Genomic DNA, 17,878 nt, shown 5'->3' on the forward strand with positions numbered 1-17,878 from the left:
CGCCTAACTTTTACATATTATTAAATGTATGCTTAAATAATCATAAAATAAAATCTTAAATAGTAGGGTATTTGTTTTCTTTTTTTAAAAAGAGAGAGCGAGAAAATTGTGTTATACAGATCAAAATTTATAAATACAAAAAGACCAGCACTGAATTGGTAAATAAAAACTTTATTTATTCCCATAAACAGCTTTTTAAAAAATCCTTTGCTGTCACAGCCCTTGCTGACAGGATGTGTTTATAAAAAACAAACAAGATTTTAAACACCGTCCATCTTTTAAATGCTGCCTCCATCTATGAATGCTCTCTGCTTTTATAAAAAAAAAAGAAGTCAAAACAGAAGTCAAAATGCGGTAACTCATTATTGCACACTTCTATATTGGCAACAAAGAGCACAATAGTAAATTCACAATAAATAAATCTGATTACACATTTCCTGACATTATATTGTTCTCATCTCTAATGCAAAAAAAGTTTGTGCATTGTGTGTGTGTGTGTATGTGTGTGTAATGTAGTGTTCACTTATGCCACTCATAAAACGGTCACTAGGACGTACCATCAACTGATCCAAACTCCTTCTCATGGGCACGGGTGAGAATCTCTTTGTAAAGAACCTCAGCCTCCTTGTATTTCCCTTGTTTGAGATAGCATGAAGCCTGTGGAGAAAGCAGAGAAAAATCCAGAGCTTTTAGTAGGCATTAAAAGTCACTTTGAATAGTGCTGCTCCTGATAAACAGTGTTCCTGTGCTGTATGAGCAAACTACACATTTTAGTGTGGAGAAAACATCATAATGAAATGGAAAAAAAATAAAAATAAAAATATGAAAGTGGCTTAAAAGCAACACAGAGAGCGTGTGGATGCCAGCTGGAAACTTAATGACAGTATAAAGAAAAGAAAAGAAAAGAAAAAAAAAAAAAAAGCATTAGTCGTTTTTCCTTCCATAATGGTATACCTTTCTGAATGAAAAGGCTCTGTAATGGCTTGTTTTATCCAGCCTGTGTGAGCATGATGATGGATTAAAATAAGATCAGAAAGCATTCGGGGGCAGGGAAAAAAAACCTCTACGTTTTAATGGAAGATTATATAAAAAAAAAAACCCTACACAATACTTTGTGTACCTTGGTAAACAGACCTGTTTTGACTTTTATTCAGTGACTTCAGGTTGTTCATTTAAGCTTACAGTGCACTGACACTACAAGGTAAAAGGGCTATTATTTAGGCAGAATGATTATTTGGATCTAGTCTCGACTGAACATTCGGCTAGAATTGTAATACCATTTTGCTCACATGAAAGCTTCCTCAGAGCATGATGTATAGTTACAAAAACACACCATCACCATCATTCCCTCTAGCTTTCCATTACTAAACTGAGAGGGTGTGACCAAGCTGATGGGGTGTAACCTTCACTACTAGCATAGCTCCATAACAACTGCTAAATAAAATAAAAACTCTCAGGACTAAATAAAATAAACTGTAAAAGGAGGTACTTCTCACCAGATTGTTCTTGGTCTTGGCGACATTAGGGTCATCAGGGCCCAGCCTGCACTCATAGATCTCCAAAGCTCTGCAGTAGTAGTACTCCACCTCCTCATATTTGCCCTGGTTCTGACACAGCAAGGCCAGGTTGTTCAACTGCTTAGCCACATCTGGGTGGTCCTTTCCAAGCACCTGAGAGAGAAGACCAAACACTTACAACTTTAAAATATACTGACATTTGTCTTTTGATTAAAGAGCATTAAGGTAGTGCATTTGTAACTGGAGACTGCTCAAACAGCACAAGGAGAGAGTATCTGTACGGCCTACAATCATAATGAGCTCCACTCTTTCCAGCCCTACTGCTCTCTCCGGCATTAAGCAGGTTATTCAGAGCGGGTGTAAGATTTCTGCTGTTTGCTGGCTATCAACATGATCTCATAAAAGCTCAATCAATACGAGAGGCTTCTATACAGCTTACTCAGGCTCTGATCAATCTCACAAAGCTTTAGATGCTTTCTCTTCCTATGTGGAAATGCTCATTTTTGGAGGAGGAATTCCAAAATCAGAATAATTTATATAAACTGACGTTTAGCATTTCATCATAGTAAAAAGGTTCATCGTTAGTATTCAAATTTCACATTCATGCAACCCTGCTTAAGGAAGTTGTTTAAGGAAGTTACATGATGCCCCACACACACACACACGATGAGGTAGCCAAAAATGAAAACAGAAAACAGTCAATTTCATTTTCTGAAACTGCAGGGTGGCGCTGGTTTTCTAGCATTCTGTTATTTTTTCTTATTTATACACAGGCTATCACACTAGATAAAAGTGTATGAATGGAAGGTTTTGAAAGATTCATGTGCTAAATGATTTACCACCACAGGCAGAGACAAATGACTGAAGCACATGATTTTGACAATGTGTGCCAAAAGGTTCCACATACAAACTAATCAGACAATAAATGACACGAAAATAATTTGCTGGTAAACGATTATCCAATAAAAGCAAACAAACCTGTTAACAGAACGGCATATGATGTCATTTTTTGTGGCCATGACTATAAAACTGATGGTGCCTGACTGAATATAGCAAAGACAGATAAACCATTCTCACAGGATTTGCTGCATGAGTGTGTGTGTGTGTGTGTGTTTACCTTCTCTCTGATCTCCAAGGCTCTCTTACACAGTGGTTCAGCTTCCTTATATTTGCCCCTCTTCCCATACAGCACAGCCAGATTATTCAGGGTGGCAGCCACCTGCAGCACAGCACACACAAACCCAGACAGATCAGTTTTGACAGCGTCACCTTCATGACAAGCGTGATAATCCTTCGCCAGTGAACCATGTCACCAAAACTGACTCAAACGCTGAGATGCATGACATATGATCAAAATTACGAAATACTTACAGTTTAGAAGCTATTATTAGACACACAGTGTATGATAACAGAGCAGGACAGATGGATCATGAGACTAAGATCAATACAGGCACTCTATGGCCCTGCGGGTAATTTCCTATCAGGTCATTTGATATCAGCAGAATGCACGAGTGATGGAAAGAAATACAAATTCAGCTTGTATTAACAAAGAAGAGAGAAAATGTAATTTTTCAATCAGTAACTTAGTTGCAAATTACCTTGATAATACATTTTACAATTGAAATGAAGGATTAAATTGACTCTAATCGAGGGGCTAACCTTGCAGGCAGAGAGGGAAAAAGGTATTTTTTCACCAAGCAAAAGTCAGACATAACTACTACTTAATAGTAAGTTCCTCGATTGTTAATACTGACCAAAGAGGCCACAGGTTTTCTATTGGCTCACATTGCCCTTTATACACACTGAGGTTCACACAGAGTTGACTATAACTGAAAGTAACTTGCACCATACAAAAATGTGTGCCTTTCACTTCTGTGTCCTTTCAGCTTCAGCTTTTCTGCAGGCTAAATTAAAATTTCTGTTTGACTTTAGCTGTAAAAGGGAAAAACTGGAGATACAGCAGATATCGCAGATGTAACTTACGGCTGGATGATCTTTGCCGAGAGTCTTCTCCCTGATGGACAGAGCATCATTGAGCAGGTGTGCTGCCTCTTTATATTTGTTCTGATCCCTGAGAGTGACAAAGGAAGTGATGGCTGTTAGCATTACGGTGGTACTGCAACTCAACAACAGTGTCAGAAGCGAGAAGAGGAACTTGAAGTGAGAAATGTCTAATGTCAGAAACAGCTAATAGTTATCTGGATGATTTAAAAGGATACACAGAGTTCAGCTACAAACCTGTACACCAGAGCGAGGATGTTGAGCATGGTGGCCACATCGGGATGATCATGACCTGAGGTTTTCTCCAGGTCTTCCAGAGCTTGTTTGCACAGCGGCACTGCCACCTCATATCTACCCTGAGAGGCGTACTGGATCACCAGGTTGTGGAGTGTTCGGAGGCGGGCTGGGATCTCGTATCCTCCCTGCTGCGCTGCTGCTACGGCTGCACTGTTGTGCTGGTGCTGCACTGTAGGGGAGGACACTACTGTATGAGGAAACTGAAGGTCTAATAACTTTTCCAGGTACAAGAAATGATCAGCATCTTAATGTGTGATATATTGCAGGACATGTGCAAGTAAGGTATAAGTATTTCACAAAGTAATTAGCAATTGGATTTAAAAGGGAAAGATATTCATTTACTTCCTTGGCCATGTTCCTCCTCATCATTAGGGAAAAGATCATCCAGAGAGTCTTTAGGTGGTTCGCCATCTTTTTCCTCCTAGAAAATTAAATGACGAGTGTAAACACACACACACACACAAAAAAAATCAAAATCACTGATTTACTCTTCTGCTGATTAGAAACACACAGAGGTTTGTCTGCAAGCATTAAGGCTTTGGTTAAGCCTTAATCAGAAACCACTATTTTATTCTCTTGGCACAGATACTGCCTCTTGACCAAATTATAACTGGGCTATCTCCAATAGGCAGAACTTGTGACGAAATTAGAATTAAAAGCGGTCATTCAACATTTGTAATCTTTTCCGTTAGTGGAAAACGTAATGACAACTGTGTCCAATTACGAACAAATGTGTTTTGACGGCTTGCCATAAAAATAACACCACAATGCTCCATGTCAGATTATGTTCATGTTTTATATCTGGTGAAGGTTTGGTTACTGACAAACAGCAAAATGGAAACCTACATCTGACACATAATAAAAAAAAAAAATAAAAAAAACAGCCAGCCACCCTTTTATTGATTATATTGACCATTTTAGATTATTATTGTTTTAACCCCTTCTCCCTTTTTTAAATTAATTAATTTTATTTTTATTTACTTATCATCATTATTATTTTATTTATTTATTCTTTTTTTTTCCTCTAGCATGAGCCTACTCGAGGGTTTTGTTGGTAAGGGCTGGGGGTTTGTTGAATGTTTTGTATGTGTATACTGAAAATTCAATAAAAATATAAATAATATAAAAAAACAAAAAACAGCCAGCCAGATGTTTACCATATTCACCTCACATATTTCTTTATAGCAATTCTGACAGGAAATATTATATATATATTATATTATATATATATATATATATATATATATATATATATATATATATATATATATATATATATATATATATGTATATATATATATATATATAAAAAGCTACATTTCTAGGGAAGATTTCTTTGGCAGCTTCTCACAGGTTTTAAAGGTAGAGCTTAAAGGGCTTAAAAAACAGAAAGATTGCAGAGAGCTAACCCAGTATACAGCCTCAGAGACTCCGCTTCTACCTGAGCACAGTGCTGACGTATGCAGCTTAGCTCTCTGCCAGCATGAGGAAGGTGAATGACAAAGTCAGAACGCAGAAGCCAGCAAGAAAGCTTACTTTAATCACTAACTACTGATAAACAAATGGACTGCTATCTAACCAAATAACGGTGGAATTTTAACCACTCCCTATAACAAATATGACCTAACATGCAAACTAGTGAACATGTCAGCTTTAGTAGTGGATGCTATCACAGTATAACAATATATACTCATTTATTCAGTTTTTCTCCTTGTTAGAATTGGGTTTCAAGTTTAGTTTATACTTCAAGCAGTGTCTTTGACATATAAAGTCACTGTGGTGAGCTTAGCACCCTCTTTTACGTACAGAACTAAATTGTATACACCATTTTGTAGTATAAATCGAATTAGTGTGGTGACATTGAAAATTCCAACAAGAAGAAGTGCACTTCACAGTAGCCGGATGATGCACCTATTCAACCGAGAATGTTTATGCACATACTGATATAAGCCGTTTCTCTTACCGAGGGCGAAACATCTTCGTCATACTTTTTGAGCTGATTCATGAACTCCAGGTGCTTCTTCTCTTCCTCCAGCTGGGCAACACTCTGTTCACTCTTCTGCAGTTTCTGCTGCGTGTTGGCCAACTCGTCCCGCAGCCACTGGTTCTCTTGGCACAGACGCCGCACCTGAGCCCGCAACTTCTGCTTCTCTGACTCCACAGCATTAAGGTGATTAGACAGAGCCATCATGACCTGCACGCGGACACAGACACACAGATGCACGGGAAGATAAATGAGAGAAAGAAAGATACAAGATGGCTGACATACTTGAGTGAATCAGACCTTTTTCCATAATCCAAAAAGTTCTGCATTCTATTATAAGCCGATACCAAAGATAGCTTGGAGAAGGATGTACTTCAGAAAAACAGAAATATAAACGTACATGTTTTTATTTACTTGGACAGACTCATAATTCCAGACATGCTCACCTGCGCCTCACCCAGGCCCAGCTCAATCATCTCCACAGACTTGCGGAGCAAGTTGGACTTCTCATGTACGAGGTTGGCCTCCTCATCTTTTTTCAGGCACTTGATGGTCTCCAACAGGCTGTGCAGGATAGAGTTGTGCTCGCTCTTCAGTGCCTCCAGGCCTTGGATCACCAGCTTAGTGTTTGAGATGATCTCCTCCTGCGTTAGCTTCTCCAGCTTCTCTTCACGAGGATACACCATGGTGGACATCTTCTATAAGAGGGGCAACCTGAAAGCACGAGAGTGAGTTTAAACTGGAGTCAGTCAGATGAAATAGTAGTTGTGTGATTGAGAAGAGTTGCATGATGCGTGACTGAATGACAACACTGGGGAAAAATATTCAAAATGGCATTAACAGAAGTTTAGGAGGATTGTAGCACCTTTTGACCTCATTAGGAACGGTGTGGAAAAGCTGGCACATATCACAAATGCGCATTAGAAATCAGAGCATAGGCTTCTAGCTAATTAAAGCCTACATGACATAAGGCCACGGGGAAAAGGGTGCCTTTTATAGAATTTCACAAAATACGGCTACAGGAGAAGAATGACTAATAATCCTAAATAATGAAACCTCCAGCTGAGCTGAAAGCCAAAATTTAAATAATTATTCTAGGCAAATAATTTACTCTGACAATCAGCCTGGTCTGTTCATAATGTCAACATTTTGCTTTGTCTGAACACATTTAGAGCTGGGCAAAAAAGGGCCTAGCACTATTAAAATAATAAAGAGGAATATATAGTCTATTTGCCATTAAGACTTTCATGGACAGTCCTGCTAGTCCACTTCAGTAGAGGAGTAATCAGACAGACTGGCTTCAAAATGCTGACTCCTACAATTAAGACAGATTTTAACTATAACCTCCTGAATAGTGCAGGCTAACTGGCACAAACATCATCCAGTCATTAAGCAAACCTTTTAGCATTGTGAATGTAGAGCAGAGCTTCGACTGACCACAAAACTCTCGCAGTCTGTAATAGTTCGGAAACTGATCCGACCAAGCATTTTCCTACAGACTTGGGTGGTATTTGACGAGTTTATCAAGCAACAGAGATGAGAGATAGCATTGCACAACAGACGCATGCGTCTCATTCAATGAGAAGCCACAGTGAGAGGGGGCTTGTATGTTAAGCAATTACAGACAGACCCAGTACACCTGCTGAGCGATTAATATGGGTAACGGTTGTATTTAGGGGTTAAATAATAAAAACATTACTTCATGCATTTTCTTAAACAATGCATTATATTAACAATTTTTGTCGGTTACATGGTATACCTTCCCCACCCCATGTATCACGTGTGTGTGTGAAACACTGCAATTAAAAAACAAGTGGAACAATACAGATAACATTCAAAGCTGCTTTACAAAAAGCTTCATGTCAATTTAGGGAGCAGCCAAAACCTGCTTTTCAGAAAAATGTTTAAAAAAAAATGTCTTTGACTTATGTATACACAGCCAAAACTAATCTAGAAATAGTGTTCACTCACATAGATAAGTTTACTCCTTGCAAAACTGAAAAAATATTTTATGATACTTGAGGAGGCATGAAATGGTCCTTCTGTTTCCGACTATGTTCTGTATGGCCAAGGCATTAAATCCATTAGCAAAGGCAGAAGTAAAGGAAACGGTTGAATGATCGTTATAATTATTCCTACAGACACAATGCTGAAGTCTAGAGGGATCTTCTGATGCCGACTGGGTTTCATTTCCACCCGTGCTTGAGACCCTCAGCACCATGTGCAGTCTGCTGATGATGCAGATTAGAGACGACAGGGCTGATAAAGGAAAATGATAGAGGGTCTGTGAACACACGGCACTGGCTGAAGACCATCTGCCTCCAGACACCATCACCCCTTGAACCCATCAACTAGCGATCGTCTTTTCTGTCTTCTGATTTACAACTGTACCACACCCTTATTGAAATCTAGCGCTCTCATCCAAACACTCACAATAAAAACAAGGGAAGTGGGGCCAGGAACAAAACAAAAGAAGAGTGAAGTAAATAAAATGTCACTATTCAGTGGGGGGAGAAAACAGAAACTTGTGCTCCCCTTTTCTGGCTTAAAAGCATCATTTGTCTGTCAATAATGTCAAATAATCTAGCAATTGCCTGCACAGAGACAGATTTTCCTGAAATTATACGACTCTAAAGAAGCAATAGAGTGTTGCAAATCACCACAATTCTTGTGCTAGCAGCAAAGACGCGAGCTGAGATTTCTGTCAGCAGGATGCTAGCTATTATAATTGGCCCATTAAATGCATCTAGCTGCCAGTAGAACAGTTGTAAAGAACATTTTCCTGCTCATTATGAACACATTCAAGTTATTTTCACACACCTCATTAGGCACAGAGATTAAAAAATGCAGTACTTACAAGATCACGATCACATCATTTCTCTTAACGTCGGAGTAAGATCAAATGCCTTGAGGACTTGATTGCCAATTAAACTACATGAGGCTTCCAAAAGACCAGAGATACAGTTTAACAAAGTTTTTGAGAATATATATTACATTACATTATATTATATCTATCAAGTGACCAAGGTGGCTTACAGATGACCGGGGCAACAGCTTTCCCCCAATGGAAAGAGCAATGTCTCTCTGAATTGTGTTAGTCCACTCAGATTCACCTTTGACCCAGTTTACACTGACCTTCTGGAAGTACAACCAATAAGATGAGCTCACATGGACTACATGGCCGAATGTTTGTGTACATCTAACCATCACACCCATATGTACATTTTTCTGGAAAGGTTTTCCACCAGGCTGTGGAGGTGTGTGTTCATTCAGCCAGTGCATGTCAGGTGAGGATGTCTGAGGTGCAGTCAGCGTTCCAGTTCGTCCCAAAGGTGTTCAGTGGGGTTGAGGTCAGGACCGTCATGTTTTTCCACATCAATCTTGGCAAACCAGGTCTTTAGATAGCTCACTTTGTGTACAGTGACACCGTCATGCTCAAACTGTGCCTCTTAGTTCCAGTGAAGGGAAATTGCAAGGCTACAGCAAAGACATACAAAGACATCCTTCTATAACTTATAAGAATATTTTATTGGAAGGCCCACATGTGAGTGTGAGGTTCAGGTGTCCATAAAACCTTTGTCCATAGAGTGCTTGTAATGAAGTTCTTCTCCAAACGATGACCAGAACCTTTTATGCTTCAGCTTTAGATGCATGTTGAATTTAGAAACACGCCAAAAGATCTTGCCCTATAAACAAATGCTACAAATGTGTCTTGATGAAGTAGTACCGCTTCAACCTCATGGCAAAAACACCATCTCTACTGTGAGCTAAAGGTTATTAAAGCACACTGATGATCTGCGTGTCTTTCTTATGAATAGGCATAGCCCAGACAAGATCAGAGAACGACAAAGATCAAGGCTAAACTGCCCTATTATTTAATGAGACTAAAATTAAAATAAAAAGCTTTGTATTAAAGTAATGTTTCCTCTAAGCATCAGCAAGGTTTCCTCATTAGATCTACATAAATCCTAAGAAAAGATTCCCAGGTATTAAATATTCTTCGAGCAACATGATGCTATTTAAATTTGTTGATCTCAGTGAACTACAAAAATAGATGCACTACTTCATGACATGTTGCACAGTTCTGACTTAATCCAGTCTTCTGAAATTATTAGTCATTGCCTGTATGAATCATTGTGATGTGGCTCCACGGGAACAGACACTGAGTATTATAGACTGTTCATTCAGGCCAAATAAAAACATATTTTACAGAACTATTGTTTGAGCAGTGACAGGAGGAGACGAGACTAAAATTACATTTCTTTACATGTGGTTGTGTATCAAGCTGCGGTGTTGATTAGGCCACTATCAGTCAAACTCTGGACAAACCTGATGGACATATACATATAATATTCTTTTGTTTAGAAGCCAAAAAGCTTTGGTAATGTAATGGTAAAGTAATGGCATTATTGCCGATCAATGTATGTATGTATGTATGTATGTATGTATGTATATTATATATATTTTATAGTCACTTAAAACATCAGGAATACTACTAAGAATTATACAAATACTATTTTTTGTTCGTCATTCACTCAAAATTTCACATTAATATTATAATTATGAAGAAAACCTTCCAATAAGCAGAGTGACCTTTAAAACCTTTTAAACACCTCTGGTACCAAACTGAAAGACAGCATACTTAAACACCAGCGTATCAGTTTATTTTGATATTGCTGTAAACAGGATGTTATAAAGAACATGTTAAATAAACATAACGAACATGGAGGAGAGTCATGTTCTTTAAACCCTATACTCCATCCCAAACTTCACAGGGAGCACAATGCATTAGCACAACAGGTGCATTAGCTACAGAATAAACAAATAAAAGTGTACACTGATGTATAGTCTTGGGCCGGCATACACTTGCATTTGAAACCATTAAAGCACTATGTAGAAAAGAAATATATTTCAAAAAGAGGATATAATAGTGAGCAACTGAATGACAAGCAAATTGTGTATAGAGTGAACAAAACAGTCAAATTCATCTGTTCACCTTTGTCATGCACCATCATGCATTTCCTAATATGCTTGTGTGTGTGTGTGTGTGTGTGTGTGTGTGTGTGTGTACACCAAACGTCAGCAAAGCACATATCAAAATTCTTAGTGGACTGCTGGAGGTGTCTTCAGTGGCATCCAAGAGTTTCTCCCAATCCTACACTAATACTGCAGTGGAAATAAACTCTCACATCAAAGCTTTCTTGCAAATGTGACAGTTTGGGGCTACAACCACTCGCTGAACACAGAGCGCTGGCAAGGAAAAGGATTAAACACTTAAATCCAACACAAACACACACGAGAAACCTCCTTCTAATAGAAGTCATCTTGAAGACCTGAAGGTGATTGTGCGCCTGTAATCTGTGAGTCCTGAGAGATGCTCAGATGGATCTTGGAAAACGGAATTAATTATTGATGTTATTTTTTTATTTTTTATTTTTTTAAATTCAGACTGTTCCTCACAAACACCTTTCTTTATCCGAGACCCGTTTCCATGAAAAAAGTAAGCATTTTAGGGTGTAGAAAATCCTCCTCCTTCTGTGTGGAAGCTAGGAAGATGAACAATGAAGCTGTGCATCTTCAAAATGACGAACAGTCTGAACAGTTTATGGAGAAGGAACTAAAGCTCAGTTTGTTCATGAGGAAGAAAAATAGCTAGCCATGCGGCTATAAGGAAGAAAATTTGATTAAAGTAACTTTTAAAAACACGTCTAGTCTTACAAGCTAATTATGGTTTTGATGACGGTGTGGGACACAAGCGTCAAACAGACTGGGTGTTTACTAGCGATGGCTGCAGCTTGGCAATAGAGGGTATTAAAAAATAAAGGGCAGCCTACCTCAGCGTCAGCACCAGATCCTCATAGCAAAACAGCGTTACACGCTGCTGAAACAATGCCTCACACACGGCCAAACCCTGTCAGCACAGCAAACACTGTCCACCACTGAATCGCAATAACAGGCTCGCCTGATCCTAAAGCTAGATGTCGAGACTGTAGAAAAGAAAGCATCACCGAGTCATCGGGAGCAGCCCCACCCTCTGTGCAAGGAGAGGGGGAGGGGAGAGCGAGAGAGAGAGAGAGAGAGAGAGAGAGAGAGCGCGCGAGAGAGAGAGAGAGAACAAGCACTGCAGAATTAAAAGGTCTACACAAAGGCAGATACGCACATCAGAGCTTCTACCTCGACACGGCCCTTTTTGCACAAACACACGTGTGTGCACACGCACAGCCAAGCGTAACAGACAGGTAGATACACATACCAAGGAACAGCTGCTTTACCATCAGACTTAAAAGCGCTTTCTGACAGAGGAAACTCATCACTTGGGGAAAGGCTGTTCCCTTTTCACGGGAAATTGCTCTAACCCCCCTGATCATTTCCCATCACCATCACCACCACCACCCACCATGCCAAAACCATCTTCAGAGCTTTGATTCACTGCAAAGACAAAAATGCTGCACTCAGATTTCCAATCTGACGCAAATGTGGTGCTGCAGCAAATAAAAGAGAATATACACATCCCTGTATTATGGTCAGCCACAAAGTCATCCGGCTTCCCTGTCCTCTGTAACCCACCCAAGATGGATTTATGTAGAGGAGTCAGCAATAACCAGGCTCACGGGTGATTAGGCAAGAGGAAATAAGTCAAATGCAGAGCAGATGTGCTAATTTATGCCCAAGAGACAAACAATCTGGCATGCTTGTCCTCGATTTCTCCAGGTCTCAGTAAACCAGCATGGACGATGCATCATTCGGGATCACCCCCCAGCTCACACTCTCGCTCAGTGACCCATCTGACCTTTGCTTTGATACCAATCACCCTGCAGGCTGTCTTTCTCCTTCCGCTGACTCCACCCCACTCCCTCAGTCTTGTCTCTACCCTATTTGCATTCCTGTCAGCTCAGGAGCGCTCCGGCAAAACATTCTGATATCGCAGTCTCCGATGGCCTGAACAGTTCTGATGACAGACCGGATTAATGAAGCCAACAAGAAGAACTCGATGCAAACAGCATAGATAGGACCACTTCTGCTGAGAACAAGACTAGTTCTTCCTATTACAACCTCAAATAGGATGGAAGCTTTAGGAAAAAAAATTTAATCATGAGAGTTTTCAATCAATATCAAAACCTAACCAGTTCATGTACTGGATACAATTATTATTCCATATAGATACACTACAAAAACGTTCCATTGATTGTTCTTGAGATTTCGCACTAAAAAAATGTGTTGGGCAAACACCAAAAACATAATGCCTCCTCCGCCAAGTGGCAGATGCCTAAGAGCATGCTAAAAGATCTAACCTGACTAGAAACTCACAAACCCACTAAGAAATTACACATCCAATTCACATCTGTGCATGACATCATAGTCGTCCCTAAACCCGGCCATTCCCGTGGCCTGTAACCAGCACCCACAATCTAGTCATGTGATACTGTAGTTCAAGAACAGGGGTGAAAATCCAGGTCTGGATTCCCTTGGACCTGGCACAGTTTTACTGGCAAACTAAAAACAACTGGCCCAAAGCAATCAAACTTGGGTTTTTAGCTCATACCACTGACCAGAGAGACAACTGAAACTTTCAAACCAGACTCAAACTTGACTAATGGCAGATGCGTAACCACTGACATTTTGTGGGGATGTGCACACAACTGCAGAACACCTGAGGACACACTGAGTCTCCGTATTGTGCTTTCTCACCAACAAAGAGTTTTGTCCACTGTGTGGGTTTATCACCATTTTCTCCAAAAACAAGAAAAGAGAAAAACCTTAAATAAATATATATTGGTTGGATAGAACTATTTGCATACGATTGTATATCATGCTATGTACAACTATTTGGGTATGCCATGCCAAGTAACTTAAGGAAGCAATATAAATGTGTTTACATTTTGCCCTTTCTCTCCCACACAAACAGATCTGGATTTCTTGCACATGACAGCAGTTGAGTGTAATTTCCTCTAGGACTCGCACTGGCTGTTTCTCAGCACTGTTCTTGCTACTAGTCACACAGGGTTTACAGAATGCAATACACCACTAGGACATCTGGGTCAAAATGGTGTAAATGTGCACAAGGCTTCAAGAAGTACCAGAAGCACAAGCAAGAAGAGCATACATTAACATATAAACATGACGTCTCACTACTACTCTCTACTGAACCGATGTAAGTTTAAAAAAAAAAATTCTAAAAACTAATGAAATGCCAAGGTAAATGATTCTGAATGAGTGCAGATGAAAATAATGAACACAATAAAAGCTTGTTGATTTGGTTCCCTAGAAAAACATTCTGCTGGGTCACAGTTTGAGCTCAGACAGCTTTAGAGTTTACAGAGACGTTAAATTCGCACATCACTAACCAACTGCTCTGAAATGTTTTGATGGGGTTGAAGGATAAGTCATATAAGCAGCTACACAGAGCAGGAGAGAGGTAGACAGCTGAGTGCACAGGCAGTGAGGGTGCGGTCTGAGCGGATGGACAGCTGGGACAGAGGGAACAGTGACCGTGACGTGTGACTGTACTGTTTCTCACACACACACACACACACACACACCACATGCAAATGTCTTGAAGACACGTAATATCTCCTCACAGTGAAAACACACACGCACAGCACACTGTCACAGGAGACACAGCACTCTTTACACACACCACACTCAACATGAACTCCCTGCACAAAGCACACGCTCTTCCTGCTCTGCCAGACAAGATGGACGAGCTCTGCAAACGCCCTGCTGTGTTCCGTCACCCTGCCAAGCGGCAGCGGCACACTGAGTCACCGCTGTTCACAGAAAGAATCGATACAGCAAGATACAAGGCAAATAAACAGCTTTTTACTCTGGCATGCATACACACGTTCACTTCACATGCAGCTTGTGTGAGGGTTTGGCCACTGGGGAAGATTTTCCACTGCTATTTAAATCCGCTCAAACATATGAACCAACAGAACTTGGGGTCCAACAAACAATTATCATGACTTTATTTTAATAAATAAATAAACTAAATTTAAAGATTATTCCTAGTTCTAAAAACAAGAGTCTGTTTAGAATTATAAATAAAGAATATGACCAATTAAAATAATGATATAAAAGTTAGATCATGATTTTTTCCTCTGATAAATAAACCATTTTCGAGATGCATTATGTAATGCACCAAACATTCTTTACTCACCAAATCTGAGTTTTAAATGTTTGCAAATCTGCATCATGGAACAGTGCTATGAAAAGAAAGATCTCGTTTGTCCCTTTTAGAGTGAAGAAAAGTGCACTTCAGGTCCTGCTCTCTCTCTCTCCGACTGCCCTCTCGCTGCTGCTAGCATTCAAAGCTCCGACTGTGGGATATGTGATTTCTTCTGTATAGCGCCGCTAAAATCTGGGGCAATGTTACTCATATAAGAGCAGTAAGTGAAGAACACAGAGCAAAGAGAGAGCACACAGACGAGGTGATAGATATTTAATAATTACAATCCAGCTCAGTCTTTTCTAATGCACATGCTTTCATGTGATATAATATTGACAGACATCTGTGTTGGCTGAAATTTAGTACTGATCCCACACTAACCAAGCCGACGTTTTGTGAGCTCTTGTTGCAGAGTTATGACACATCTGATGTGACACTGTATTCCCACTTTAATACAAGCCATACTCTGTTTTTACATTCATGAGCTGTGTTGTGCGTCAACATCACAGGCCTCCATGGGATAAAATACATCTTTGGAGTAATACGGAAAATATGTCAAATCTCAGGGTCTGTTGATTTAAAATATGGTTAGAAATGTCATTTAATTGTCTAACCACTCAATTAAAAATTGTTCCTTGTTGTCACAAATTAAGAGCCATTCTTATATACCAATCAGGCATAACATTATGAGCAGTGAGATGTGAACACCACTGATCATCATCATCATGGCACCTGTTAGTGGGTGGGATATATTAGGCAGAAAGTGAACATTTTGTCCACAAAGTTGATGTGTTAGAATCAGGAAAAATGGACAAGCGTAAGGATTTGAGCGAGTTTGACCAGGGCCAAATTGTGATGGCTAGATGACTGGATCAGAGAATCTCCAAAACTGCAGCTCTTGTGGAGTGTTCTTCGTCTGCAGTGGTCAGTATCTATCAAAAGTGGTCCAAGGAAGGAACAGTGGTGAACCGGAGACAGGGTCATGAACGGCCAAGGCTCACTGATGCACATGGGGAGTGAAGGCTGGCCCGTGTGAGCCGATCCAACAGACGAGCTACTGTTGCTCAAACTGCTGAAGAGGTTAATGCTGGTTCTGATAGAAAGGTGTCAGAATACACAGTACATGACTGGTCAGAGCTGTTTTGGCAGCAAAAGGGGGATCAACACAATATTAGTCAGGTAGTCATAATGTTATGCCCGGTCAGTGTATATTTTAGTTTATTTTAATAACAATATTGTAATACTTTACATTTTAATAACTCACTTATGATCTTAAGAGCATTTGAAACTGAATCTAAAAAGCCCTGCAGTTAATTTTAAGGTAATGAAAAAGTGCAGACTGAGAACAATATTTTAGCAGAGAAAACAAAGTCAATGTAGCAGAACTGATGAAAAAGTGTATGAAAAATGCCAGCTACCAGCATCTCTAGTTTCCTAAATATCATCTTTTTGTTAGTAGATCTGAGCAGAAAACACTGAACCCTACAGGACCAGGGGTTCTCCAGGAGCAGAGCTGGGAACCTGTGTCTTAGTTCAAGGCTGATTTTTGGGTTGAACTCTAGTAATCAAGTGATACACACAATCCAGTCTAATACACCAGACAGTGTTAGAGGTCATGGGGTTGTAATGATCTCAACACACCTTCATTATTTGTTGCTTTAAACCCCTGGTTGTTAAAGTGGGCTCTGGGGAAGCACACTCAAAGGGTCTGATGCTGGTTACAGTAACTGGAAATCGCAACCTGCCACGATCAATGCTTTTGTGCTTGTAAACAATGTCAACTAGAATCTAAAGGCAACTCTAATAATAAAAACCTGTAGGTTTAAATCCGATAACTAGCCACACATTTATATTAGTACATCAGCCACAAAATGTACTGACATCTAAACCAAGAGGGTTTAAAGATATTGTCTTTCACAGTTGAGGGCGTACCTGATTACAAAATATGAAAGAACTTGCTTTACAAAGCCCCAAACATGATCGTTTCTTTTCTGGGTTTTTGGACAGACACTTTATTTCGTCTTTTTACAGACATTTCCATTCCCAGACAATTACACAGTTGGGATTCCGATACACGCAAATTACCAGAAAACTACTAGCTAGCTACCGGATAACGTTATGTGTCTCAGCTAATAGCTAACTAGCTGCTAGTTGCCTGGCAGGTATGACAGGTCTCAGGGATGTGTGTGACAGTGTTTCGGGAGAAAATTCACCAATAAACACTAAACAGCGAAAAGCACACATGCTAACAAACAAACAAACAAACAAACAGACAGATGTGAAATAGCAGCAGCTCAGGGGACATGACACGTCTCACCAGCTAGCTAACGTTAGCCAGAAATTAGCAAGCTAACGCCGCTAGCATGACGTCTTACCTCTCTCCCTGGATATATCCTCCTCCTGACTGAGCGCTAAATCCTCTGCGCCTCTTTACCTATTTCCACACACAGATGTTGGGTTGGAAAGGAATCATGAAGCCGTGAAGTCCACTGATTATAATCTCGAGAAATGGAGACTTTTAATTGTAACAGCTTCTATTCTATTAGCTATTAGCTTCTCTTAGCTCTATGAGCCCTGTGAGCTCGCCTGTACCCAATCCTGCGCTTCTCGCTTGTCAAGCCCATAGGAGCAGCAGGGATATGAGGACTAGAGCGGCTCCTGCACCGGGAGCACATTAAAGGGGAAATGTCGCTGTTTTTGTGTTTTTTTTAATTGGACACTTTTTAGAAAAATATTTTCTAAATTAAAGGGGAAAACAGATTATCTCTGTAACATAAATATAAAACACTGTTTTTCCAGGGAGGTTTAAAACTCTTGGGATTGATACTGTATATGTGGCACTAATTTACACGCCTCTCACAAAAAAACAAAGACATATAATACTTAACCTAACAAGCAAAAAAAAAATAGTAA

General features: G+C 39.8%; 1 protein-coding gene across 4 annotated transcripts in view; it reads right to left on the minus strand.

Annotated features, from left to right (window-relative positions):
• The window catches only part of klc1b (kinesin light chain 1b), a 36,734-nt gene extending 19,130 nt beyond the window's left edge, over positions 1-17,604 (minus strand). For 3 of the 4 annotated variants that reach the window (XM_058380274.1, XM_058380264.1, XM_058380279.1), the window contains exons 1-9: positions 17,341-17,604; positions 6,246-6,513; positions 5,779-6,009; positions 4,158-4,236; positions 3,756-3,984; positions 3,501-3,588; positions 2,635-2,736; positions 1,497-1,670; positions 558-657 (exon numbers count right to left, since the gene is read on the minus strand). In XM_058380274.1, coding sequence (XP_058236257.1) covers positions 558-657; positions 1,497-1,670; positions 2,635-2,736; positions 3,501-3,588; positions 3,756-3,984; positions 4,158-4,236; positions 5,779-6,009; positions 6,246-6,494 — 1,252 coding nt within the window. In that variant the 5' untranslated portion in view covers positions 6,495-6,513; positions 17,341-17,604. Of the gene's footprint in view, positions 1-557; positions 658-1,496; positions 1,671-2,634; positions 2,737-3,500; positions 3,589-3,755; positions 3,985-4,157; positions 4,237-5,778; positions 6,010-6,245; positions 6,514-11,633; positions 11,791-17,340 lie in introns of those variants that run through there. The other variant, XM_058380269.1, reaches the window with a different exon arrangement.
• Between the last annotated feature and the right edge of the window lie 274 nt (positions 17,605-17,878).

This window comes from Hemibagrus wyckioides, linkage group LG03 (assembly GCF_019097595.1).
Source record: "Hemibagrus wyckioides isolate EC202008001 linkage group LG03, SWU_Hwy_1.0, whole genome shotgun sequence".
NCBI lineage: Eukaryota > Metazoa > Chordata > Actinopteri > Siluriformes > Bagridae > Hemibagrus > Hemibagrus wyckioides.